Source organism: Eptesicus fuscus, chromosome 13 (assembly GCF_027574615.1).
Source record: "Eptesicus fuscus isolate TK198812 chromosome 13, DD_ASM_mEF_20220401, whole genome shotgun sequence".
NCBI classification, from domain to species: Eukaryota; Metazoa; Chordata; class Mammalia; order Chiroptera; family Vespertilionidae; genus Eptesicus; species Eptesicus fuscus.
In genome coordinates, this window is record NC_072485.1 from 80,939,588 (window position 1) to 80,967,004 (window position 27,417).

The 27,417-nt window shown below is 53.3% G+C and overlaps 1 protein-coding gene across 1 annotated transcript; it reads left to right on the plus strand.

Annotated features, from left to right (window-relative positions):
* Positions 1-6,299: 6,299 nt before the first annotated feature.
* LOC114228894 (uncharacterized) lies at positions 6,300-27,375 on the plus strand. Its single transcript, XM_054725715.1, has 12 exons — positions 6,300-6,305; positions 6,796-6,904; positions 8,434-8,684; positions 11,029-11,137; positions 11,725-11,975; positions 14,276-14,384; positions 16,712-16,962; positions 19,196-19,304; positions 21,201-21,469; positions 24,441-24,549; positions 25,398-25,652; positions 27,343-27,375. Exons 1-11 carry the CDS (start codon positions 6,300-6,302, stop codon positions 25,625-25,627), a joined length of 1,803 nt encoding a protein of 600 aa, XP_054581690.1. The 3' UTR covers positions 25,628-25,652; positions 27,343-27,375.
* Positions 27,376-27,417: the final 42 nt, after the last annotated feature.

A 27,417-nucleotide genomic window follows, 5' to 3' on the forward strand; every position in this document is an offset into this window, starting at 1 on the left:
ACAGAAGCTCAGACTCACCTGGACAATGTTGTGAAGGATGGGCCTGGGCCCCTTTCTCAGGGAAGGGGTTTTACAGGCTGTTGTGTTACCACCCTCAAGACACATATGCAGTACAGCTGCATATGCCTGTCTGCATCCCTGTGTGTTTGCATGTACACGCAACACAAAACATGCTCATGCACAATATACACATCCACATGCTTTACAAACACATTGTTAACAAATCTTCACTCTCACAATGCACAAGGTCATTTTTGAAGGCTTCCAGTTACTCACAGGGCAACCTCTAGGAGCTACAGCAGGCTGAGGACCGCACAGGGGACATGAGTCCCCCCACCCACACACACATTCTTCCCATGGGGTGAGCATCAGTAAGCAAGACCCCAGGAGGAGCTGTAGCTCCCAGCTGGGCCTCTGCAGCTCCCTGAACTCTGTCTCACCTTCCTGGCTATTTGCCTGCAGCTCCGTGAAGAGCCCAAGCCTGGAGACCTGATTGAGATTTCCCGCATCGGCTCCTCGCACTGGGCCCTCTATGTGGGCGATGGTTATGTGATCCACCTGGCTCCCCCAGGTAAGGGGGTTGAAAGTGTAACTTTCCAAAGATTTGTTAACATGACGAGGACAATTCAAAGCCAAATGCCACCCTGGGAACCCGTGTTGGGTCTCCCTGAGCTGTGCTTGTGCACATGGTACATCCATGTCCCTTAGAGGCATCTCAGTGGTCCCTGGGGTCCTGACTCAGCAGGGAAAGTTGTCGGTGGCCCCAGTGAAGCCGGGCTGGGGCCAAATTGGACGCTCAACGGCTCCAGCCCTTTAGTTGTGTGTGCAGACAGATTTCTCTAAACCAGCAGCGCCTCTGGGTGCCCACAGTCTCATAACGGAGAAGGGTCAATGACGGTGGATTGGTCAACTAGATGACCTCCATTCATATCATGGAGCACATTAGCAGCCACTGAGCATCACAGTGTTCATGAGCTTGAGAAAGTCGTCACAGCTCATTAAGTAAAAGAGTAAGATCCGTGAATCCTCCAGTCACATTGGTGAAGGGACAGACACCAGAGCTCAATAGTGTGATCCCTGGCCCTTCCTCCCTGTCTTGTGTCTCCTCTCTCCCTCCCTGGCCTCCCTGCAGTTGCTGATACCAGTGTGTCTGATTCCAGGGGAGAACTCTGAGGCTGGCGCCCCCACCGGCTTAGGGGTGGTGAAAAGGGAGCTCCTCCTGGACATGGTGGAAAACAGCTCCTATCAGGTGAACAACCACTTGGACCACCTGTACAAACCTCGGCCCATAAAGGAGATGCTCAGGTCTGCAGAGGAGGTGGTTGGTAAGGAGATGGAGGACAGTGATCTGAGCAGGAACTGTGAGCACTTTGTCACTGATCTGAGATATGGCAAGGCCCGCAGCCGGCAGGTAAGGCCCTCTGTTGGAGGCTCCCTCTATCTTTTCATGGTTTACTTGTCATCATGTGACAGGGCTGACTACTGGGAGAAAAGTTTGCCCCGAATGATGTAAAATTGGGCTCTCTGCTTCCTGCTGGCTGGGAGTTAGGATGTCTGAGATCAAATCTTAGATCTGATCGTGATCGACTAAGTGTCTTTGAACAGGTCATTTCCTCTCTGGCCTCAGTTTCCCCATGTGCAGAAGAAGGGGATGTTGGAGGACCTCTGGGGCTCTGGCCACCTCTATCCCTTTAATTCCCTTTGTCACAATGACCCACCCTAAGGGCAGCTCCTGATGCCCTGTGTGCTGTCAGGGAAAGTCTGGGCCAGCCCTGCACCATGACAGGTGTCCTAAGGCCCCAGAGAGCCCTCAGGCAAGAGATGCTCAGGTCTGTGGCCTATGTAGGAGCTCAAGAACATGTGATGTAAGATCTGGGCACAGCCTTACCGCTCTCCTCTTTCCCTCTTACCAACACACAGCGAGTTAAGAAGCAGAAGCAGGATTCAATCCCCAGTGGTCCCGGCTCTTTCTGCTGATCCACACCACCTCCAGGGCTCATAGCCCCTGTGATTGGGTGATGGGAAGCCTGGATGGAGGAGAATGAGGGGAGGAGGAGGTTTGGGAGGTAAATTAAGGATTTGATGCTCAGGTGTGGTTGTTTTGAGGTGACCATTAGACATCCAGGTAGAGTTTTTGAGTAGCAATTAGACGTGTGAGTCGAGTTAGGGCAGACGTGGGGGTGGAGATAGAAGTTTCCAGGCTGCACTTGGGAACAGTACACAGAGCACAGTGATCCCTGAGGCCATGGTTTCCCATCGTCCCCCTCAGCTCTGCCACCACCTCCCTCTGCAGAGCTGGAGCCCAGGTAGAGCCCCGACCACAGAGCCATTCCCACTTTCACCGCCAGAGCTCTGGCCCCAGGAGCCCAGGCAGGAAGCCCCTCCCCTGTCCAACCCCGTCAGGACCAAGTGGCCCCACCATGGAGGCTCACACAGGCCCTGCAGTGGGTGGGACAGAAGTCCGGGGATTGGTCAGGAAAACATGGGTCACGTAAGCGGGAATAGGATGGCCCTGAATAAAGTCATGGGGGAAAGATGAACAAAGAAGTGAATTCCAGAGCAGCTTCCAGGCTAAGTGACCATTGTAGGATATGGGCATGGAATGAGGGCAAAGGAAAGCTGGCCCCTGGTCTCAGATTGTGCTCCTGGGGTGAGCGCTGCAGGAGGTTTGCAGAGGCCACGCACAAACAGAAGATAAACTGAAAATTCTCAAATCAGGAAGCTGCAGTGTCCTGGGCATGGACACTGAGGTGCACGGAGGAGGTGAGCAAGGGATGGAGGGGGAAAAGGGGAACTGGAAGGGACGGCCAAAGACGACCCACCGTAGCCACTATCAGCAGAGTGTCCCAGGAGAAGTCCCTCTACCTCTCTGATCCTCAGTTTCCCCAGCTGAGCACGTGGGTGCTGCTTCCTTCCCCTGGGCTTGGGAGGGTGGCAGTTATGGGGGGAAATGTGCCGGCAGAGCCTGCTGTGTGACTGTGAGCCCTGTCCCCAGGGCAGGAAGCTGGGTACAGCAGTAGGGCCTTCTCCAGTGCTCAGGGGCCCTTAGGATGCTGTCACCTGCTGTCTGTCAGTTCAGCATCTTCACGGGCCCGTGTGCCGGGGCTGGGAGGGCAGAGTGTGAGGTGGTGCCTGTTGGGCCCATGCACAGCCAGGGCAAACACATGATGGAGACATGAGGGTCAGTGTGTGAGAGCAGAGAAGCTCAGACTCACCTGGACAATGTTGTTGGGGATGGGCCTGGGCCCCTTTCTCAGGGTAGGGGGTTTATATACAGGCTGTTGTGTTACCACCCTCAGACACATACACAGTACAGCTGCATATGGTGGCTGCATCCCTGTGTCTGTGCATGTATACATAACACCAAACATGCCCATGCACAATATACACATCCACATGCTTTACAAATACATTGTGAACAAATCTTCAATCTCCCAATGCACAAGGTCATTTTTCCAGGCTTCTAGTTACTCACAGGGCAACCTCTAGAAGCTACGGCAGGCTGAGGACTGCACAGGGGAAATGAGTCCCCTCCCCCCCCCAACACCCACATTCTTCCCCTGGGGTGAGCATCAGTAAGCAAGTCCCCAGGAGGAGCTGTAGCTCCCAGCTGGGCCTCTGCAGCTCCCTGAACTCTGTCTCACCTTCCTGGCTGTTTTCTTGCAGTTTCGTGAAGAGCCCAAGCCTGGAGACCTGATTGAGATTCCCCGCATCGGCTCCTCGCACTGGGCCCTCTATGTGGGCGATGGTTATGTGATCCACCTGGCTCCCCCAGGTAAGGGGGTTGAAAGTGTAACTTTCCAAAGATTTGTTAACATGACGAGGACAATTCAAAGCCAAATGCCACCCTGGGAACCCGTGTTGGTTCTCCCTTAGCTGTGCTTGTGCACAAGGTACATCCATGTCCCTTAGAGGCACCTCAGTGGTCCCTGGGGTCCTGACTCAGCAGGGAAAGTGGTTGGTGGCCCCAGTGAAGTCGGGCTACGTCAGCATTAGGAGCTCTCCAACTCCGGCCCTTTAGCAGGGCGAGCGGCTAGATTTCATTAAAATAGTCGCCTCTCTGGGTGTTCCGGTCTCATGAAGGAGAAGGATCAATGATGGTGGATTGTTCAACTAGATGATGTCCATTCATATCATGGAGCACAAAGCAGCCACTGAGCATCACAGTGTTCATGAGCTTGAGAAAGTAGTCACAGCTCATTAAGTAAAAGAGTAAGATCCATGAATCCTCCAATCACATTGGTGACGGGACAGACACCAGAGCTCAATAGTGTGATCCCTGGCCCTTCCTCCCTGTCTTGTGTCTCCTCTCTCCCTCCCTGGCCTCCCTGCAGTTGCTGATACCAGTGTGTCTGATTCCAGGGGAGAACTCTGAGGCTGGCGCCCCCACCGGCTTAGGGGTGGTGAAAAGGGAGCTCCTCGTGGAAGTGGTGGAAAACAGCTCCTATCAGGTCAACAACCACCTGGACCACCTGTACAAACCTCGGCCCATAAAGGAGATGCTCAGATCTGCAGAGGAGGTGGTTGGTAAGGAGATGGAGGACAGTGATCTGAGGAGGAACTGTGAGCACTTTGTCACGGATCTGAGATATGGCAAGGCCCGTAGCCGGCAGGTAAAGCCCTCTCTGGGGGGGCCCCTCTACCTTGTGTAGGTCTGCAGGGGGTAGGGGTGAGAGACCTATGCATCCACATGAAAAAATTACCCCGAATGATGAAAAATTATACTCTGGTTGGCAGTTAGTATGTTTGATAAGAAATCTTGGGACTATTCTTGATCCGCTCAGGGTCTTTGGACAGGTCACTTCCTCTCTGGCCTCAGTTTCCCCATTTGCAGAAGGAGTGGATGTCTGAAGAAACTCTGTGGCTCTGGCCACCTCTATCTCTTTATGATCCTTCGCCTCTAAGACCCACCCTAAAGGCAGCTCCTGATGCCCTGTGTGCTGTCAGGGAAAGTCTAGGCCGACCCTGGACTGTGACAGGTGTACTAAGGCTCCAGAGAGCCCTCAGACAAGAGATGCTCAGGTCTGTGGCCTATGTGAGAGCTCAAGAACATGTTATGTAAGGTCTGGGCACAGCCTTACCGCTCTCCTCTTTCCCTCTTACCAAAACACAGCTGCTTAAGAGACAGAAACATTATTCAATCCCGAGTGCTCCCTGCTCTTTCTGCTGAACCACAGCACCTCCAGGGCTCACAGCCCCTGTGATTGGGTGATGGGCAGCCTGGATGGAGGAGAATGATGGGAGGAGGAGCAGGTTTGGGAGGGAAATTAAGGATTTGATGCTCATGAGGGGTGTTGAAGTGACCAGTTAAACATCCAGGTAGAGATGTTGAGTAGCAGTTGTATGTTGGAGTTGAGTTCAGGCTGAGGTGGGGGGTGGAGATAGAAGTTTCCAGCTGCACTTGGGAACAGTACACAGAGCACAGTGATCCCTGAGACCATGGTTTCCCATCGTCCCCCTCAGCTCTGCCACCACCTCCCTCTGCAGAGCTGGAGCCCAGGTAGAGCCCCGACCGCAGAGCCATTCCCACTTTCACCCCCAGAGCTCTGGCCCCAGGAGCCCAGGCAGAAGCCCCCTCCCCTGTCCACCCCCGTCAGGACCAAGTGGCCCCACCATGGAGGCTCACATAGGCCCTGGAGTGGGTGGGGCAGAAGTCTGGGGGTTGTTCTGGAAAACGTGGGGTCACATAATTGGGAACTGGATGACCCTGAATAAATTCATGGGGGACAGATGAACAAAGAAGTGGATTCCAGAGAAGCTACCAGGCTTAATGACCATTGTAGGATATGGGCATGGAATGAGGTCACACACAAACAGGAAGATAAACTGAAAATTCTCAAATCAGGATGCTATTCTGTCCTGAGCAGGGACACTGAGGAGCAGGGAGGAGGTGAGCAAGGGAGGGAGTAAAGGGGACCAGGAAGGGACGGGGCAGAGAAGATCCAGAGCAGCCACTGCCACCTGAGTGGTTCTGGGCAAGTCCCTCACCTCTCTGATCCTCAGTTTCCCTAGCTGAGCACATGGGTGCTGCTTCCTTCCCCTGGGCTTGGGAGGGTGGCAGTTATGGGGGGAAATGTGCCAGCAGAGCCTGCTGTGTGACTGTGAGCCCTGTCCCCAGGGCAGGAAGCTGGGCAACAACAGTAGGACCTTCTCCAATGCTCAGGTGCCCTTAGGATGCTGTCACCTGCTGTCTGTCAGTTCAGCATCTTCAAGGGCCCGTGTGCCGGGGCTGGGAGGGCAGAGTGTGAGGTGGTGGGTGTTGGGCCCATGCACAGCCAGGACAAACACATGATGGAGACATGAGGGTCAGTGTGTGAGAGCAGCGAAGCTCAGACTCACCTGGACAATGTTGTGGGGGATGGGCCTGGGCCCCAGTCTCAGGGAAGGGGTTTTACATACAGGCTGTTGTGTTGCCACCTCCAGACACATACACAATACACCTGAATAGGCATGTCTGTATCCTGTGTGTGCATGTGCACGGAAAACAAAACATATCCATGCTCAATACACTCAAACACACATCCATTACACACATGTTATGGACAAATCTTCACTTTCCCAAATCCAAGGTCATTTTTCCAAGCTTCAGTTACAGGAAACCACTTGAAGCTATAGCATGGTGAGGACCTCACAGGGTTCAAGAGTTCTCCCATCATTGCACCCCTAACACACACACACACACATTCTGCGCATGGAGTGAGCATCAGTAAGCAAATCCCCAGGCGGAGCACAGCTCCCTGCTGGGCCTCTGCAGCTCCCTGACTCTGTCTCACCTTCCTGGCTGTTCTCTTGCAGTTTCTTGAAGAGCCCAAGCTTGGGGACCTGATTGAGATTTCCCGCATCGGCTCCTCGCACTGGGCCCTCTATGTGGGCGATGGTTATGTGATCCACCTGGCTCCCCCAGGTAAGGTTATTGAAAGTATAACTTTCCAGAGATTTGTTAACATGATGAGAACAATTCAAAGCAAAATGCCACCCTGGAAACCAGTGTTAGTTCTCCCTGGGCAGTGCTTGTGCTCACTGCACATCCGTGTCCCTTGGGGGCATCTCAGTGGTCCCTTGGGTCCTGACTCAGCAGGGAAAGGGGTCCGTGGACCCAAGGGAGGTCGGGCTGCACCCACATTGGTTGCTCTCCAGCTCAGGCCCGTTAGCTGGGCAAACAGAGATTTATCTAAACCAGCAGCGTGTCTGGTTGTCCCGGTCTCACGGAGGGACTGCCTCTCGGGCTGTGTCCTGTGCTCAGAGGACGTCACAGAACAGGGCGTCCTGAGAGGGTTTCCTGAACACCCTCCACGGTGCAGCTCTCCCAGGTCACATGTCACAGAGAGTCTCACACACATGCACACGAGCACCTGGGCCCTGATGTAATGCAGGGAGAGCAGAAGAGGATGACAGGCAGTAAGAGGGGAAGGCAGGGCCCACACGTGTGTCCCGTCCATGAAAGGAAGCTCCTGGGATGAGACCGCGGACTGGGAGGCACAGGGGCTGGTGCCCTGCAGAGCAATGGCACCCACACCTCGGACAGCAAGCGTGTGTGTTCTCGCTGGACAGACACCGTCTCATGATCACAAGACTCTCCTTATAACTGACCAGGGTTCTCTGTGCTGTCACCCACACTGACAGAGTTGAAAACTGTCAGCATTGATGGCAAATAGTAAGCGAAACCCCCTAATCCAGACGACACTTAGGAGGCTCGGAACAGGGAGGTGAGTGTGAGGAGCGCGTCCTGCTTGTGTGTGAGGGTGCAGGTAGAGCTTCCTCAAGGGCGGTGCTAATGCAGCATCAGCCTCGAGGCTCACACATAAAGGGGCCTGCTGGTTAGCGTGCTCCTCAGCTCCCTCCTCTTAGAGAGCAAATCCCGGGCTCCATGCTCAATGGATTGGACGCCACCAGCTAGAAGCGCTGTGTGGCCTCTCCATGTGGCCAGAGATGGGTCAGAAAAGGCCGATGATGCCTTAGTCTCCACTATCGGTTGTTGAATGGAGATGAGAGATTGACCATGAAATTCAAAAGGAGAATAAGGGAATGTACGAAATTTGGACAGCAGAGTCTGAAACCCAGTGGGACCAGAACAACTGTGAGCTCTTTCTGAAACACACAAGTGCAAAGACGTACAAATACAATTTACTACTGTTGTTTACAATGGATAAGCTACGGACCAGCCAATAGTAGGGACTTGGTCAACTAGATGAAGTCCATTCATACATTGGAACACAGTGGCAGCCACTGACCATCACAACATTGATTAACATGAAAAGTATTCACAGCTCGTTAAGGAAAAGAGCAAAATGATGGAATCCTCCAAACACATTGGTGAGGGGACAGACACCAGAGCCCAATAGTGTGATCCCTGGCCCTTCCTCCCTGTCTTGTGTCTCCTCTCTCCCTCCCTGGCCTCCCTGCAGTTGCTGATACCAGTGTGTCTGATTCCAGGGGAGAACTCTGAGGTCGGGGCCCCCACCGGCTTAGGGGTGGTGAAAAGGGAGTTCCTCGTGGAAGTGGTGGAAAACTGCTCCTATCAGGTCAACAACCACTTGGACCACCTGTACAAACCTCGGCCCATAAAGGAGATGCTCAGGTCTGCGGAGGAGGTGGTTGGTAAGGAGATGGAGGACAGTGTTCTGAGCAGCAACTGTGAGCGCTTGGTCACCGATCTGAGATATGGCAAGGCCAGCAGCCGCCGGGTAAGGCCCTTTTTAGGGTGCTCCCTCTACCTTCTGGATTTCTGCTTGGGGTCGGGATAACAGGTCTGACTAGCCAGCAGAAAAATTACCCTGAGTGATGCAAACATGAGCTCTTGGGATTCCACTGGCTGGGAGTTAGGTGTTGAGCGCAAAATTCAGGTTTGCTTCTAATCCTCTTGGGGTCTTTGGACAGCGCACTTCCTCTCTGGCCTCAGTTTCCCCATGTGCAGAAGGAGGGGATGTTTGGAGGACCTCTGAGGCTCTGGCCACCTCTATCCCTTTAGGATCCTTTGTCTCTAAGACCCACCCTAAAGGCAGCTCCTGATGCCCTGTGTGCTGTCAGGGAAAGTCTGGGCCAGCCCTGCACCATGACAGGTGTCCTAAGGCTCCAGAATGCCCTCAGGAAAGAGATGCTCAAGGTCTGTGGCCCATGTAAGGGTTCAAGAAGATTCTTATGAGAAGACGCTTTGCATCCCTTCCAGCTGAGTGTTCGTGGGCAAGTCTCCCTACCTCTCTGATCCTCATTCCTCATGTGAATAAATGGGTGCTCCCTTCTCCTTTAACCAACCCATTAATGTAAGATCTGGGAACAGCTATAACCCCTTCCTCCTTGCCCTTTAACCAACACAAGCTACTATGGATGCAATCCCCAGTGGTCCCTGCTCTTCCTGCTGAACCACAGCACCTCTTGGGCTGGAGGCCCAGTGATTGGGTCATGGGCGAACCTAGAAAGAGGAGAATGAGGGGAAGAGAAGAAGGTTGGGGATCAGGTGGGCTGTTTGAGGTGATCAGTTAGACATATAGGTAGAAAGTTTGAGTAGCAGTTAGACATGTGAGTCTGGGGTTCAAGGCTGAGTGGGGCTGGAGATAGAGTTTCCAGCTGCACTTGGGAATAGTACACAGAGCACAGTGATCCCTGAGGCCATGGTTTCCCATCGTCCCCCTCAGCTCTGCCACCACCTCCCTCTGCAGAGCTGGAGCCCAGGTAGAGCCCCGACCACAGAGCCATTCCCACTTTCACCCCCAGAGCTCTGGCCCCAGGAGCCCAGGCAGGATGCCCACTCCCCTATCCAGCCCTCTTCCCACAAAATGGCCCACCATGGAGGCTCACACAGGCCTGGAGTGGGAGGGACAGAAGTCTGGGGGGTTGGTCAGGAAATATGGGGTCACATAATCAGGAACAGGATGGCCCTTAGTAAAGTCATGGGGGAAAGATGGTCAAAGAAGTAGATTCCAGAGAAGCTTCCATGCTAAGTGACCATTGGATATGGGCATGGGATGAGGAGAAAGGGAAGCTGGCCCCTGGTCTCAGATTGGGCTCCTGGGGTGAGCGCTGCAGGAGGTTTGCTGAGGTCACACACAAACAGGAAGTTAAACTGAAAATTCTCAAATAAGGAAGCTGTGGTGCCCCCAAAAGGGACACTGAGGAGCAGGAAGAAGTTCATAAGGCAGGGAGGGAGGGAGGAAAGGGGACCAGGATGGGACGGGGCAGAGAAGACCCAGAGCAGCCACTGCCAGCTGACTGTCCCTGGGCAAGTCCCTCTACCTCTCTGATCCTCAGTTTCCCCAGCTGAGCACGTGGGTGCTGCTTCCTTCCCCTGGGCTTGGGAGGGTGGCAGTTATGGGGGGAAATGTGCCGGCAGAGCCTGCTGTGTGACTGTGAGCCCTGTCCCCAGGGCAGGAAGCTGTGCAACAACAGTAGGGCCTTCTCCAATGCTCAGGTGCCCTTAGGATGCTGTCACCTGCTGTCTGTCAGTTCAGCATCTTCAAGGGCCCGTATACCAGGGCTGTGGAGGGCAGAGTGTGAGGTGGTGGTGTTGGGGCCATGCACAGCCAGGGCAAACACATGATGGAGACATCTCAGTCAGTGTGTGAGAACAGAGAAGCTCAGACTCACCTGGACAATTTTTGGGGGATGGGCCTGGGCCCCAGCCTCAGGGATGGGGTTTTACATATAGGCTGTTGTGTTAATACCTCCAGACACATACACAACACACTGGCATAAGCATGTCGGCATCCTAGTTGAGTGTATGAAATGCACAAAATATCCATGCACAATACACACAGATACATATGCATTACATACACAATCTGGACAAATCTTCACTCTCACAATGCACAAGGACATTATTCCAGGCTTCCAGTTACTCACAGAGAAACCTCTAGAAGCTAAGCAGGCTGAGGACCTCACAGAGGACAAAAGTCTCTCCCCCTGCCCTCCCACACACACACTCTTCCCATGGGGTGAGCATCAGTAAGCAAATCCACAGGCGGAGCACAGCTCCCAGCTGGGCCTCTGCAGCTCCCTGAACTCTGTCTCACCTTACTGGCTGTTCTCTTGCAGTTTCGTGAAGAGCCCAAGCCTGGAGACCTGATTGAGATTTCCCACATGGGCTCCTCCCACTGGGCCCTGTATGTGGGCGATGGTTATGTGATCCACCTGGCTCCCCCAGGTAAGGGGGATAAAGTGTAACTTTCCAGAGATTTGTTAACATGACAAGGACAATTCAAAGCCAAATGCCACCCTGGAACCCGTGTTGGTTCTCTCTGAGCTGTGCTTGGGTTCCCCCTACATCTGTGTCCCTTGGGGTCATCTCAGTGGTTTCACAGCCCCTCACTCAGCAGGGAAAGGGGTCCGTGGGCTTCAGTGAAGTCGGGCTACGTCAGCATTAGGAGCTCTCCAGCTCCGGCCCTTTAGCTGGACATGCGGCTAGATTTCATTAAACCAGCCGCCTCTCCGGGTGTCCCGGTCTCATGAAGGAGAAGGGTCAATGACCGTGGGTTGGTCAACTAGATGATGTCCATTCACATCATGGAGCACAAAGCAGCCACTGAGCATCACAGTGTTCATGAGCTTGAGAAAGTGGTCACAGCTCTTTAAGTAAAAGAGTAAAATCTGTGAATCCTCCAATCACATTGGTGAAGGGACAGACACCAGAGCCCAATAGTGTGATCCCCTGGCCCTTCCTCCCTGTCTTGTGTCTCCTCTCTCCCTCCCTGGCCTCCCTGCAGTTGCTGATACCAGTGTGTCTGATTCCAGGGGAGAACTCTGAGGCTGGCGCCCACACCGGCTTAGGGGTGGTGAAAAGGGAGTTCCTCGTGGAAGTGGTGGAAAACAGCTCCTATCAGGTCAACAACCACTTGGACCACCTGTACAAACCTCGGCCCATAAAGCAGATACTCAGGTCTGGGAAGGAGATGGTTGGTAAGGAGATGGAGGACAGTGATCTGAGCAAGAAATCTGAGCACTTGGTAATGGATCTGAGATATGGCAAGGCCCGCAGCCGGCAGGTAAGGCCCACTGTAGGGGGCTCCTTCTCCCTCCTAGACATCTGCTTGGCAGATAGGAAAGGAGAGGGCTTTGAACCAGAAGAAAAACTTACCCTGAATGATACAAAATTATGCTTCCTGCCTCCTACTGGCTGGTAGTTAGGATGTCTGAGATCAAAATCTCGGGTCAGTTCCTAATCCACTCAGGGTCTTTGAACAGGTCACTCTCTCTCTGGCCTCAGTTTCCCCATGTGCAGAAGGAGGGGATGTTTGGAGGCCTCTGGGGCTCTGGGCTTCTCTATCCCTTTAGGATCCTTTGTCTCTAAAACCCACCCTAAAGGCAACTCCTGATGCCCTGTGTGCTGTCAGGGAAAGTCTGGGCCAGCCCTGCACCATGACAGGTGTCCTAAGGCCCCAGAGAGCCCGCAGGCAAGAGATGCTCAGGTCTGTGGCCTATGCGAGAGCTCAAGGCCATGTGATGTAAGGTCTGGGCACAGCCTTACCGCTCTCCTCTTTCCCTCTTACCAACACACAGTGAGTTAAGAGGCAGAAGCAGGACTCAGTCCCCAGTGGTCCCGGCTCTTTCAGCTGAACCACAGCACCTCCAGGCCTCACAGCCCCTGTAACTGGGTGATGGGCAGCCTGGATGGAGGAGAATGGGGGGAGCAGGAGGTTTGGGAGGGAAATTAAGGATTTGATGCTCATGAGGGGTGTTGAGGTGACCAGTTACAGATCCAGGTGGACCTGTTGATTACCATGCAGATCTGTGAGTTGGAGCTCAGGCTGAGGTGGGGGTGGAGATAGAAGTTTTCAGGCTGCACTTGGGAACAGTACACAGAGCACAGTGATCCCTGAGGCCATGGTTTCCCATCGTCCCCCTTAGCTCTGCCACCACCTCCCTCTGCAGAGCTGGAGCCCAGGGAGAGCCCAGACCACAGAGCCATTCCCACTTTCACCCCCAGAGCTCTGGCCCCAGGAGCCCAGGCAGGAAGTCCACTCCATGTCCACCCCCATCAGGACCCAGAGGCCCCCCCCCCCATGGAGGCTCACACAGGCCCTGGAGTGGGTGGGACCAAAGTCTGGGGGTTGGTCAGGAAAATATGGGTCACATAATCGGGAACAGGATGGCCCTGAAAAATTCATGGGGGAGAGATGAACAAAGAAGTGGATTCCAGAGAAGCTTCCAGGCTAAGTGACCATTGTAGGATATGCGCATGGAATGAGGGCAAAGGGAAGCTGGCCCCTGGTCTCAGATTGGGCTTCTGGGGTGAGCGCTGCAGGAGGTTTGCTGAGGTCACACACAAACAGAAGATAAATTGAAAATTCTCAAATCAGGAACCTGTGGTGCCCGGGGCAGGGACACTGAGGAGCAGGGAGGAGGTGGGCAAGGCAGGGAGGAAGGAAAGGGCATCAGGAAAGGATGGGGTAGTGAAGACCCAGAGAAGCCACTGCCTTCTGAGTGTCCCAGGTAAGGTTCCTTTACCTCTCTGATCCTCAGTTTCCCCAGCTGAGCACGTGGGTGCTGCTTCCTTCCCCTGGGCTTGGGAGGGTGGCAGTTATGGGGGGAAATGTGCCAGCAGAGCCTGCTGTGTGACTGTGAGCCCTGTCCCCAGGGCAGGAAGCTGGGCAACAACAGTAGGGCCTTCACCAATGCTCAGGTGCCCTTAGGATGCTGTCACGGGCTGTCTGTCAGTTCAGCATCTTCAAGGGTCCGTGTGCCGGGGCTGGAGAGGGCAGAGTGTGAGGTGGTGGTGTTGGGCCCATGCACAGCCAGGACAAACACATGATGGAGACAGGAGGGTCAGTGTGTGAGAGCAGAGAAGCTCAGACTCACCTGGACAATGTTTGGGGGATGGGCCTGGGCCCCAGCCTCAGGGAAGGGGGTGTACATACAGGCTGTTATGTTCTGACCCTCCAGACACATACACAATACACCTGCATATGCATTCATATGTGAGTGTATTTACATGCAACATACAACATATCCATGCACAATACACTCAAACACACATGCATCACACACACATTCTGGACAAATCCTCCCTGCCAATGTACTGCTCATTTTTCTAGGCTTCCAGTTACTCACAGGGCAACCTCTAGAAGCTACAGCAGGCTGAGGACTTCACAGGGGACAAGAGTACTCCCCATGCACACATACACACACACACACACACACACACACACACACACACACACACACACACACATATTCTCCCCATGTTGTGAACATCAGTAAGCCAATCCCCAGGCAGAGCGCAGCTCCCGGCCTGAGCCTCTGCAGCCTCCTGAACTGTCTCACCTTCCTGGCTGTTGTCTTGCAGCTCCGTGAAGAACCCAAGCCTGGAGACCTGATTGAGATTTTCCGAATTGGCTATGAGCACTGGGCCCTCTATGTGGGTGATGGTTATGTGATCCACCTGGCTCCCCCAGGTAAGGGGGTTGATAGTGTAACTTTCTAAAGATTTGTTAACATGACGAGAACAATTCAAAGCCAAATGCCACCCTGGAACCCATGTTGGTTTCTCCCTGGGCAGTGCTTGTCCTCACTGCACATCCGTGTCCCTTGGAGGCATCTCAGTGGTCCCTGGGGTCCTGACTCAGCAGGGACAGGGGTCCGTGGGCCCCAGGGAAGCCGGGCTGTGCCCTCATTGGTTGCTCTCTAGCTCTGGCCCGTTAGCTGGGTGAGCAGACAGATTTCTCTAAACCAGCAGCGTGTCTGGGTGTCCCGGTCTCATGGAAAGACTGCCTCTCAGGCTGTGTCCTGTGCTCAGAGGACGTCACAGAACAGGGCGTCCTGAGAGGGTTTCCTGAACACCCTCCACGGAGCAGCTCTCCCAGGTCACATGTCACAGAGAGTCTCACACACACACACATGAGCACCTGGACCCTGATGTAACGCAGGGAGAGCAGAAGCAGGATGACAGGCTGTCAGAGGAGAAGGCAGGGCCCACACGTGTGTACCGTCCAGGAAAGGAAGGTGCTGGATGAGACTACGGACTGGGAGGCACAGGGGCTGGTGACATGCAGAGCAATGGCACCCACACCTCGGACAGCAAGCGTGTGCATTCTCGCTGGACAGACACCGTCTCATGATCACAAGACTCTCCTTGTAACTGACCAGGGTTCTATGCGCTGTCACCTACACTGACAGATTGAAAACTGTCAGCATTGATGGCAAATAGTAAGTGAAACCCCCTAATCCAGATGACACTTAGGAGGCTCGGAACAGGGAGGTGAGTGTGAGGAGCGGGTCCTGCTTGTGTGTGAGGGTGCAGGTAGAGCTTCCTCAAGGGCAGTGCTAATGCAGCATCAGCCCGAGACTCACATGTAAAGGAGCCTGCTGGTTAGCGTGCTCATCAGCTCCCTCCTCTTAGAGAGCAAACCCCTGTCTCCAGGCTCAATGGACTGGACGCCACCAGCTGGAAGCGCTGTGTGGCCTCTCCATGTGGCCAGAGCTGGGCCAGAAAAGGCCGATGATGCCTCAGGGTCCAATATCAGTTCTAAAACGGAGATTAGAGTTTTACCATGAAATTCAAAAGGAGAATAAGTGAGGGAATATATGTAATTAGAGGTCCAGTGCATGAATTCCTGCACAATTGGGGTACGGCGGCTTTGCCCTGATGGGAGACCATTGGGCAGGCCCGCCATGGGGTCTAATGCTGGCAGCTATAGCTTTCCCCCAGCTGGATCTAATTATACTTTAAGGATGGCACAAAAAACCCACAAGAGAACTGTTGTGCATTTCACGTGCCATGAGATGAGGTTGTTTATGTGTTCTTTGCCAAAGTGTATCAAGATGGATGATGGCCCTTGAATGATTTTTGCCTTCTTCCCGGGCTCTGCCTTCAGTTTCCCAAGATGATCTTCATGTCTGTTTAAAAGTTTTTCTGTTTTTGAATGGGCCTACCCTTCGCTGTGGCTCCTGGCAGCCTGCGGGTCCTCTTGGCCACCGCTTTTAAAGAGAGATTGAAAGCTCACCTAATCTGCAAGGCAGTGTAATTTCACAAACCCCCACCCAGCCTCTCTCCATTCCTCTGCAAAGGGCCTTCATCCCCTTAATGCTTCGGTTGTCCTTTTGGCTAATTTGGAAGGTCTCCTGGGGCTGCGGGCCATGGAGGGAGAATTCCACACCTTGACTGCAGTATCAGCAGAGCCCTCTGGGAGCTCTGGTCAGGGACAGAAGGGACTGATGATTACTTTCTTGTGCTTCACTAAATGTCCATGCACCCGGGAGCCAGGCAGTGATTTAGACGTGGGGGGAGTGGGGATGGTGGGCAGGCGAAGCCAACCAGGCAAGGGGCCATGGTCGTTCAGTCATTCCGGTTGTTCTGTCATTCGGTTGCTGTACTTTTATAATATAGGATTATCACAGCAGAGCGTCTAAACATGGGACTAAAACAACTGTGATCTCTTTCTGAAACACACAAGTGCAAAGATGAACAAATACAATTTAATACTGTTGTTTACAATGGATAAGCTATGGACCAGCCAATAGTAGGGACTTGGTCAACTAGATGAAGTCCATTCATATAATGGAACACAGTGGCAGCCACTGACCATCACAACATTGATTAACATGAAAAGTATTCACAGCTCGTTAAGGAAAAGAGCAAAATGATGGGATCAGCCAATCACATTGGTGAAGGGACAGACACCAGAGCCCAATAGTGTGATCCCTGGCCCTTCCTCCCTGTCTTGTGTCCTCTCTCCCTCCCTGGCCTCCCTGCAGTTGCTGATACCAGTGTGTCTGATTCCAGGGGAGGACTCTGAGGCTGGCGCCCCCACCGGCTTAGGGGTGGTGAGAAAGGAGCTCCTCGTGGACGTGGCGGGAAACTGCTCCTATCAGGTCAACAACTACTTGGACCACCTGTACAAACCATGGCCCATAAAGAAGATCATCGCATTTGGGAACTGGTTGGTTGGTAGGAAGACGGAATACCCTGTTCTGAGCAGGAACTGTGAGCGCTTTGTCACCGATCTGAGATATGGCAAGGACCCCAGCCAGAAGGTAAGGCCCTCTGTGGGGGGCTCCCTCTCCCTTCTGGGGGTCTGCTTGGAAAGGAGGTGACAGGACTGTGCAGCCAGAAGAAAACCTTACCAGGAATGATATAAAATTATGCTCCCTGACTCCTGCTGGCTATGCGTTAGGATGTCTGAGAAGAAATCTCGGATCCGTTCCTGATCCACTCAGTGTCCTTGGATAGGGTACTTTCTCTCCGGGCCTCAGTTTGCCCATGTGCAGAAGGAGGGGATGTTTGGGGGAACCTCTGGGGCTCTGGCCACCTCTATCCCTTTAGGACTCTTTGTATCCAAGACCCACCCTAAAGGCAGCTCCTGATGCCCTGTGTGCTGTCAGGGAAAGTCTGGGTCAACCCTGCACCATGACAGGTCTCTCAAGGCCCCAAAGAGCCCTCAGGAAAGACATGCTCAAGGTCTGTGGCCTATGTGAGAGCTCAAGAACATGTTATGTAAGGTCTGGGCACAGCCTTACCGCTCTCCTCTTTCCCTCTTACCAACACACAGCGAGTTAAGAGGCAGAAGCAGGATTCAATCCCAGCGGTCCCTGCTCTTTCTGCTGAACCACAGCACCTCCAGGGTCACAGCCCCTGTGATTGGGTGATGGGCAGCCTGGATGGAGGAGAATGAGGGGAGGAGGAGGTTTGGGAGGGAAATTAAGGATTTGATGCTCATGTGGGATGTTGAAGTGACCAGTTAGACATCCAGGTTGATCTGTTGAGTAGCAGTTGGACATGTGAGTCTGGGGTTCAGGGCTAAGGTGGGGGTGGAGATAGAAGTTTCCAGGCTGCACCTGGGATGAGTACACAGAGCACAGTGATCCCTGAGACCATTGTTTCCCATTGTGTCCCCTCAGCTCTGCCACCACCTCCCTCTGCAGAGCTGGAGCCCAAGTACAGCCCCGACCACAGAGCCATTCCCACTTTCACCCCCAGAGCTCTGGCCCCAGGAGCCCAGGCTGGATGCCCCTCCCCTGTATACCCCCATCAGGACCAAGTGGCCCCCCCCCCATGGAGGCTCACATAGGCCCTGGAGTAGGTGGGACAGAAGTCTTGGGGTTAGTCAGGAAAACGTGGGGTCACATAATCTGGAACAGGATGGCCCTGAATAAAGTCATGAGGGAACGATGGTCAAAGAAGTGGATTCCAGAGAAGCTTCCAGGCTAAGTGACCATTGTAGGATATGGGCATGGGATGAGGGCAAAAGGAAGCTGGCCCCTGGTCTCAGATTGTGCTCCTGGGGTGAGCGCTGCAGAAGGTTTGCTGAGGTCACACACAAACAGGAAGATAAACTGAAAAATTCTCAAATCAGGAAGCTGCAGTGCCCTGGGCAATGACAATGAGGAGCAGGGAGGAGTTGGGCAAAGTAGGGAGAGGGGGAGGAAATGGGACCAAGATGGGATGGACCCAGAAGACCCAGTGCAGCCACTGCCTTCTGTGTGTCCCTGGGCAAGTCCCTCTACCTCTCTGATCCTCAGTTTCCCCAGCTGAGCAAGGGGCGCTGCTTCCTTCCTCTGGGCTTGGGAGGGTGGCAGTCATGGTGGGCAGTGTGCCAGGAGAGCCTGCTGCCTGAGTGTGTGAGCCCCACCTGCCGCCCTGACCAGTGCAGGAAGCTGGGCAGCCACATGGCCCCATGGGAGGCTCGGGGCTGGTAGGCTGCTGTCACTTCCTGTCTGTCTGGTCGGCATCTCCAAGGGTGGCGTCTCCGGGCTGGAGGAGGCCTGTGTTGCGGCCAAGCACAGCCAGGGCCAGAGGCGTGATGGAGACAGGAGGGCAGTGAGTAAGGGACGAGATGTTCAGACTCATCTGCCCCAGGTTGTTGGGGATGGGCCTGTGGCCCCTGCCTCAGGGAAGGGGTTCTATATGCAGCCTGTCATGTCATTACAATCAGAACACATGTGCATCCCACCTGCATATACACGCCTGCATGCACTGTGTGTGTGCATGTACACACAACACACACACACACACACACACACACACACACACACACACACATCCTATGTCCCCCAGAACGTGCTCCTTCTCCATTCCATACGTTCGTTCTCCTGGGTTCTAGCTCCCGGTCCCCCTCAGAGGGGACCATCGGAAAGAGGAAAGACAAGGGATTCCCAGGGTGACAGGTGATGAACAGCAACCTGGGGCCCCAGGCCGCGCTGCAGCTCCCGCCAGGGTCTCTGCTGTTGCCCAGCAGCCTGTGTACCGTCTCTGGTTTTCCCCCTGCAGCACGTTGAAGAGCCCAGGCCCGGAGACATGATTGAGATCTCTCACCGGCTCTACTGTCACTGGGCGCTCTATGTGGGCGAGGGTTATGTGGTCCATCTGACTCCTCGAGGTAAGGCCTGTTGACAGCAGGATTCGCCAGGGATTTGTTAATAAGATAATGAGAGCAGCTGCCATGAAAGCCCAGCACGGGAGCCTGAGTCGGGAGACACGTTCTCCCTGCGCAGAGCTCGTGCAGGGCGGAGTCCAAGCCCAGCCCCTGTGCCCACAGGGTCCGAGCGAGCGGGCCTGGCAGCGCAGCGGAGGCTCCCTGGCGCCACCGTGCCACTGGGCTGCTTCGGCACCTGGCCCGGCAGGCAGGGCTGGCTCCCTCTGTGCCTGGGGCGCCGATGATGGGATTTAACGCAGCCAAGTTCATCGGGAGCTCACGGTCCAGGTCTCCATACGAAGGGCCGTCCGTGTTTGGTTTTCGAACGTGTGTGACGTCACACACTCCGTGTCTTAGTGTCGGTGACGGATGCTGCTCAGCAGAAGCAGCTTTCCAGGGCCCACCCAAAGGGAAATTCTCATGAGAATGCGTAGCAGGCACCTGGGAATAGTTCATCGGCCTCATACCTGTGGCAGAAGCAGGATGATGACAAGCCATTAACCGGAGAACGCACGGAACTGGTGATGGTCCGTGAGGAACGCCACGGTGGCCGGACGAAGCCTGCTGTGTTCGATGCAGACTGGCTCGTGCCCCCAGAGCAATGGCGACGTAACCTCTGATGCTCTGTCTTCGTCAGGGGAAAATACTTGTCATCCAAGTGGGAATGCGACGTTTGCATCTTACCTGTTTCCCGCAAGTCATCGTTTGTCCTGACGGTGTTGGAGGAACGCAGGGGTTTAGTGTAAAAAGTGAATCAAGCTCGTTTTACCCGGATGACACGTAGGGGCCTTGTAGGGGAGAGCGTGACTGCGGGGACATGTGGTCCTTTTTGTGTCTGATCTCCCAGGGTGGGCGGGTTTTGTTAAGAGGATGGGTTCCAAGTGCAGCCTTCCTCCTTGAGATTGGAAGCAGATAGTAGGGTGCTTAATTAGGTGCTCATTGCTCCTCTTCCTCTTAGAAAACACACCCAGGACTCCCTAGGAGAATGGAATTGGGCCCCACCCGTGTGGCTCAGTGGTTGAGCATCAATCGACCCATGAGCCAGGAGGTCATGGTTCGATTCCCCGTCAGGTCTCATGCCTGGGTTGCGGGCTCGATCCCAGATAGGGGGCGCGCAGGAAGCAGCCAATTGATGATTCTCTCACCATTCATGTTTCTAACTCCCTCTCCCTCTTCCTCCCTCTCTGAAATCAATAAAGACATATTTTTTTTAAAAGAATGGACTTGGGAGTCCATCAGCTGAGAGGTGTTCTGCGGCCTCTCCCCGTGCCTGGCACTGTGCCAGGCCATGGGACAGGGGCCACGGGGGTGCAGGGCTCCCTCGGCCTCAGCTCTGGGCGGGGAAGGAGCCTGGCCTTCCGAGCTGGAGAGAGGAAGTGTCACATGGTGGTTCTAGGAGCTTTCGCAGCACCGACCTGATTGTTAATGTCCCTCTGGGCCCAATATCGGTTGCAAAATGGAGATGATAATATTTTCCTTGAAGGGTACAACGAGAATTAAGCTAGACAATATATGAAAATAGATCAGATTCTAAGCACAGCCGGGTATAAAGATGCACAGGTAGATGAGTATATTCCTAACAGAACTGCTTCTCATGGCTCAGCTTTCCATCAACCCAAATGCTCAGGGAAAGGGCACGGGTCACATTCCCACAACACTATGACATTGACAACCCTGGCATTTACGACATGTGAAAATAATTCAGGACACCTTGCTCAGGAAAAGAACAGAATATGTGACTCTGCGCATCCTTCCTGGGAAAGCTACCACCCCGATCCCCTCAACTGGTGGGTTTGTGCCTTTTGTCCCCTCCTCCTGTCTCCCTGTCTCACCTGCCTGTGGCTCTCTCTGTGGTTCCAGGTCAGTGGCGCAGTACTGGATTCTCGAACTTGTCTATGTTTCTGAGTGGCAGGGCTGAGGTCACAAAAGAGCCTCTGCTGAAGGCGGCTTCCGGCTGTCCCTACAAGGTCAACAACCACTTGGACCATAAGTACAGGCCCCGGCCTGAGCATGAGATCATCACTTCCGCCAAGGAGATGATTGGTAACCAGAAGACTTACTTAGTTTTTCTGGAAAACAGCCAGCGTTTTGTCGCTGACCTGAGATATGGCTTGTCCCGCCGGGAGTTGGTAAGGCCCCTCATGGGGTGACCCTTTACTCTCTGGAGTTCTTCCTAGAGTGGGAAAATGGGTGGGATTTGGGGGAACCCCCAGTGAAGCCTGCATGGTATTTGTTATATTAATATACAGCATTAATTCTCACAGTAATGCTGCAGTATTAATTCTCACAGTAATGCTGCAGTATTGGTTCTCACAGTAATGCTGCAGTATTAATTCTCACAGTAATGCTGCAGTATTAATTCTCACAGTAATGCTGCAGTATTGGTTCTCACAGCAATGCTGCAGTATTGGTTCTCACAGTAATGCTGCAGTATTGGTTCTCACAGTAATGCTGCAGTATTAATTCTCACAGTAATGCTGCAGTATTAATTCTCACAGTAATGCTGCAGTATTCTCACAGTAATGCTGCACATTGGTTCTCACAGTAATGCTGCAGTATTGGTTCTCACAGCAATGCTGCACATTGGTTCTCACAGTAATGCTGCACATTGGTTCTCACAGTAATGCTGCAGTATTGGTTCTCACAGCAATGCTGCACATTGGTTCTCACAGTAATGCTGCAGTATTGGTTCTCACAGCAATGCTGCACATTGGTTCTCACAGTACTGCTAGAGTGCCCAGCATGTGAGAGCTCCTAGCTCACTAAGTCGGGACCATAAGCCCTGGGCACACAGAGTTCAGGAAACTTCTCCAACGTGTCCGACATGAGGTGAGGAGTGAGCCGGATGCATCTGTCCCTGAAGAGCACCTTCCAGTCTGGAAGCACATTCCAAGGATCCTCGTCCCAGGACAGTGGCTGTGGGCACCCAGTGCTCTGAAGGTCACCGACAGCCAGTCCGGTCTCAACGGCGGCTGCCCAGCTGGGAGACCTTCGTCAAGGCCCTTCACCCAATGTGTCCGCCCAGACATCTGGCCTCGTCCTAAAGGAAGAGGTGCTGGGCAGGCTGGTCCTCATGTCCTGCTCTTACCATCCCCCAGGAGATCCAAACCAGAGGCGCTGGCAGAGAGGCACGGGAAGTTGTATCAAAAGCCATCTGGGCACAGAGAGGAGGGCAGCTGGTCCAGCCTGAGGCAGGGAGGTGCCAGAGGAGAGACTGTCTGCTGGGAGGAGAGCGTGTTCACACGGGGAGGGCACGGAGGGTGTAGGAGGTAGAGAGAACATGGCGTCAAAGCAGCAGGAGAGAGAGCATGAGGTGGGGAACACATGTAACTCAGGAGGAGCAGAACAAAGGAAGGCGAAGAGGGAGGAGGGTGAGAGGGAGGAGGGTGAGGGTGAGAGGAATGAAGGTGAGGGTGAGAGGGACGAGGGTGAAGAGGGACGAGGGTGAGGGATGAGGCGGAAGAGGGATGAGGGTGAGAAGGAGGAGGGTGAAGAGGGAGGAGAGTGAAGAGGGGCGTGGGTAAAGAGGGACAATGTTGAAGAGGGATGAGGGTGAGAGGGACGAGGGTGAGAGGGAGGAGGGAGAAGAGAGAGGAGGGTGAGAGGGATGAGGGTGAAGAGCTGAACCATGAGCTGCCTAAAGGATGTGGGCAGCATTCTGAGGGTCCAGGTAGGTCTGTGCCAGATGTTCCCCTTGAAGGTCCCACTGGACAACACCGGTGGGTAAGGAGTGGGTGGAATGGGACCTGTATTAGAGGGAGGGGATGGAGGAAGATGGCATTGAAGGCACTTGGTACTTGGACGTGGGGCTGAGGGAGAAGGAGAGTGAAGGAAGACTAGGCCTCTGATGGAGCAAGCTGGGCTGAATGACGCCAGAAGGAAGGGGACAGGAAGAGCAGAGGGACAGAGAGAAGGCTTCATTCCATGGGGATCGGATGCCCTGTGGGGGGGTCACTCGTTCCCTGGGAAGGGCGTGTGAACGTGGAGAACAGCAGCCTCCACTGGGGGACGGGCGTGGGAGTGGGAAGCACAAAATGCTGTCTGGCTGAGCGATCTTGGTTAAGTCCCTCAACCTCACCAGTCCCTGTGCCCACACCCGCGAGTGGGGACGCGCTGTGCCCCTTAGACTGAGGCGCTGTTGGCTGAGTGGGTGCGTGTGATGGAAATGTCCCACTGGCAGCTGCGTGGCTGCCACCTGGGCGGATGCCTGGCCCAGCTGCCCACTGTGTGGCCCAAGGAGCCTTCATTTGTGTCTCACATGAGTGAGTGCCCAGAGGTTGGGGCTGAATCTGAGGAGGAGGCTACTCAGCACCTCTGTGGACACCCTGCTTTTGCACCTGCCGTCTTTATAGACTCGTTGAGGTTCAGTAAAGACAACAGGTCAGGAGGCGATTGCAGAGGAGAAAGCAGCTTGTGACACCCAGTTCCTAAGAGGAGGGAGCATGGCCCGCCACTCAGGGCCACACGAGGGAGCACTGGGTTGGGGAGGAGGCTGAGAAAGTGGGGAGAAGCTTGGGCAAGAGCCTTGCCTGTGGATTCTGTGGGAGGAGTGACTGAGGCGGGCGAGCAGGCTGAGGACTGGCTGGGAGAACAATTTCTGCAGGCTCTGGGGGAGGCGCTGTCTCTAGTTGGCTTGGACCTGGACCTGGGCCATTGGGGGAGGTGGACAGTGGCCGCAGTGAGCTCGGGTTGGGTCGTTTGCAGGGAAAAGGCCGGTGAGGGGCTGGGTGAGCTGTCTGCAGGAACTGGCGGCCTGGGAGGGCAGTCTCTCAGCTGCAGTCAGGCTCCGGAGGGGGAAGTGTCAGCAGAAGAGGAAAGCCAGGCTAATGCCCAGCAAAGGGGCAGGAGCAATGGGGCGGGACAGCTGTGCTAGGGCCCTGAGAGGAGAGGCTTCAGCCTGACCTTGTCCAGGCTTCCTGTCCCTCCTGACCCCAACAGAGCTTCTCTGAGTGACAGCAAAGCTGGTGACCCCAGCAGTCCCGGAGGCTCCTCTCCCGGGGTTACTAGTAGGTGTGTGGCAGGGAGCAGCCTGCAGGTCTCCAGCCCGGCCTCTGCTGCTGCCTACCGTCTGTCTGCACTCTCTCTGCTTTTCTGTTGTAGTCAAGTGAAGACCCAATGCCTGGAGACCTGATTGAAATCGGTCAAGGTGTTCATAAGCACTGGGCAATCTATGTGGGAGACGGCTTTGTGATTCATGCGACAACTTCAGGTAAAGATAAAATACTTGTTTAATCACCAGCTTTATGTTGAAAAGAGGGAATAAAAGAGAACTCATTGCTATGCTAATAGCATCTGTTTCCTTTTGAACTATGACATGTCAGATCTTTACACTAAGGAATGGAATGGGGACTCCATCATTTGACAATTCTGTTGTGACTCTTAAGTGTCCAGAACTAAGCCAGGTGATAGGACATAAGAACACGATGAGAAGTTCCCTCTGGCCACACAGCTTCTACACAACAGTAGAAATCCAGTAGCTAGGCCTTTGGAGTTCTTTCATGTCCTTGCTCCACAACTTTGGTCGCTTAAGTTCTCTGGCTCAAAATGTGTTCTGTGAAATGGAGACAAGTTACCACCTGGGAGAGGTGGTAAGCGAATCAGTTGAGACTGGCTTCTTCCAGGTAGATTCTGAAAAACTCAAAAAGTTGTCTGAGTCAGACCCATGCCCAAAGATGCACCATCTGCAAGCATTTTTATGATTTCATTGTGTGTCGTCAAAGACAAGTTTAAAGAACTGACATACCCAACAATTGGAGATTTGTTAAACGCATCAAAGTCTGACAGTGGAATACCACGGCAGCCATTCTAAGTTATGGCGGAGTTGCCACTTGTTGCTCTGGGAACCTGCTGGCAACAGATCCTTAAGTATTTAAGTTACAAAAGAGTGGATCAAACAATTGCACTCCTGCTAAATTTAACTTCCAACAAGAGGGAATGGTAGTAGAAGGAAGGGACCATGACCTCGGATGTCAATAGAGCGACTTCCTTTCTTCTTCCCCTCCTTGTCCGACATGCACTGCTGAGCATGGCAGCATCTTAGTCTCTCTGTGATCCCAGGTGTGTCCTGCGGGCCGAGCTCTTCCAAGAATGTCCATGACTATGTGGTGAAATGTGAACCTCTGAAGGCAGTGGCAGAGGATAACAAGTACAAGGTCAACAACTACTTGGATAACCAGGTCAGGCCCCGGCCTGGGCATGACATTGTCAGTTTGGCGAGGAAGAAAGTTGGTGAAACCTGGAATGACAACCTTTGTTTCCCAACTGTGAGCGCTTTGTCGCTAAACTGAGAAATGGCCGCCCTGCAGCCAACAGGTAAGAGCCCTCGGGGGTGATTCCACGTGGAGTTCCCTTCACAGGAGGGGGGGGGGCAGCTCTTGGTAAATATCAGAGGTGCCCTCCTGACATCTCTTACGGGAACACCCAGGGACCAAGCACTTAACCAGCCCAAGGCCCCAAAGCTACGCGCACACTTCAGAGTATGAACCAATTGCTTTGACTCCAAAAGCAGGGTAGTTTTGAACAGTTTCCTCTACAGGTTTTAATGGGTTTTTAAAAAATAGTTTGAGCCCAGCCAGCGTGGCTCAGTGGTTGAGCACCGACCTATGACCCAGGAGGTCAGGGTTCGATTCCTGGTCAAGGCACATGCCTGGGTTGCGGGCTTCATCCCCATTGTGGGGTGTGTAGGAGGCAGCCGATCCATGATTCTCTCTCATGGATGTTTCTCTCTCTTCCTCTCCCTCTCCCTTCCTCTCCGAAATCAATAAAAATATTAAAATAGTTTGAGCCCTAACCGGTTTGGCTCAATGGATAGAGCATCGGCCTGAAGAGTCCTGGGTTCCATTCTGGTCAGGGCACATTCCTGGGTTGTGGACTCATGCCACAGTAGAGGGCATGCAGGAGGCAGCCAATCAATGATTCTCTCTCCTCATTGATGTTTATCTCTCTCCCTTCCTCTCTGATACAAAAATATATTTACAAAATAGTTTGATTTTTAGAGAGAAAGGAAGCGAGAGTGAGAGACAGAAACATCAATGTGAGAGCACAACATGGATCGGCTGCCTCCTACATGCCCCCCTACTGGGAATCGAGCCCCCAACCCTGGCATGTGCCTTTGACAAGGATTCGAACCGGCAACTTCCTGATGTACGAGACGATGCCCAATCAACTGAAGCACACCATCCAGGGCAGATTTAATAGAGTTATTCTGAGGGATATATATTTTCTATTTTAAATCAATCCAATTTTCTATTGCATTTTTAATGCACATCATGAATGTTATAATTTATAATAGTTGATCGTGTGTACAACATTCTCACTAAACTCTAAAATTCAAATCTCATAGTTATTATGTATAGTCACGGAATGAAAACGTCCTCATTTTTATGGCTGTGCTTTCCATATTTTACTATTACATATATTTGCTCTAAGTGTTTGAATGGTCTCTATAAGTATAAGGAGAACCTCTTCTCTTATCTGTAGGCTAAGTTCTATTTTAAAACCATGAATGAGTTTTTAATGGTAGTGAGTGTATATCTTGCTTCTACTGAGATGATCATAGGACCTTTCTCTTTTCATCTGGTCATGTGGTCGATTTAGTCCCTGATAGTAATTTTTGGTTGGCTGTGTCCACTCGGCTAAGCTCTCTGTCCAAGAACTCGCCTCAGTGTCTGGTTCCCAGATGGGGTTGGCTGCGCGAGAAAGTGCATGGGAACTGCCAAGTGGAAGTGAAGGAGAAGCACATTTGGTGTTGGGAATGTCAGTCTAAGCAGCCAGGCTCTGTGGCAGCTCCTATGTTGTCACTGTTCTGCTGGCTCACTGGTGGCTGATGACAAGCCTGGGGATAGGAGCCGGCTGCCCTCTACTGGCACCCGGTCAGGATGCTTTATGTAAATTGCCTATGTATACTTTTAGATTACTTTCTCATTTGGGGATTCTGTCCCTTTTGTGTTCTTTTGAAAGAATTCAATGAATATTCTAGCTCTCTGCTTCTTGCTTGTTTCAGATCCTACAGGGAACATCTCCCATGTACTTTCCCATTGTGTCCTCTGGTGAACAAAAATCATGTCATCAGAAAACG

Excerpts from the sequence above, each read along its gene's own strand:
- LOC114228894 (XM_054725715.1), top strand. Across the intron at positions 8,685-11,028 it reads GCAAGGCCAGCAGCCGCCGG|TTTCGTGAAGAGCCCAAGCC; the intron begins GTAAGGCCCTTT and ends GTTCTCTTGCAG. Across the intron at positions 11,976-14,275 it reads GCAAGGCCCGCAGCCGGCAG|CTCCGTGAAGAACCCAAGCC; the intron begins GTAAGGCCCACT and ends GTTGTCTTGCAG.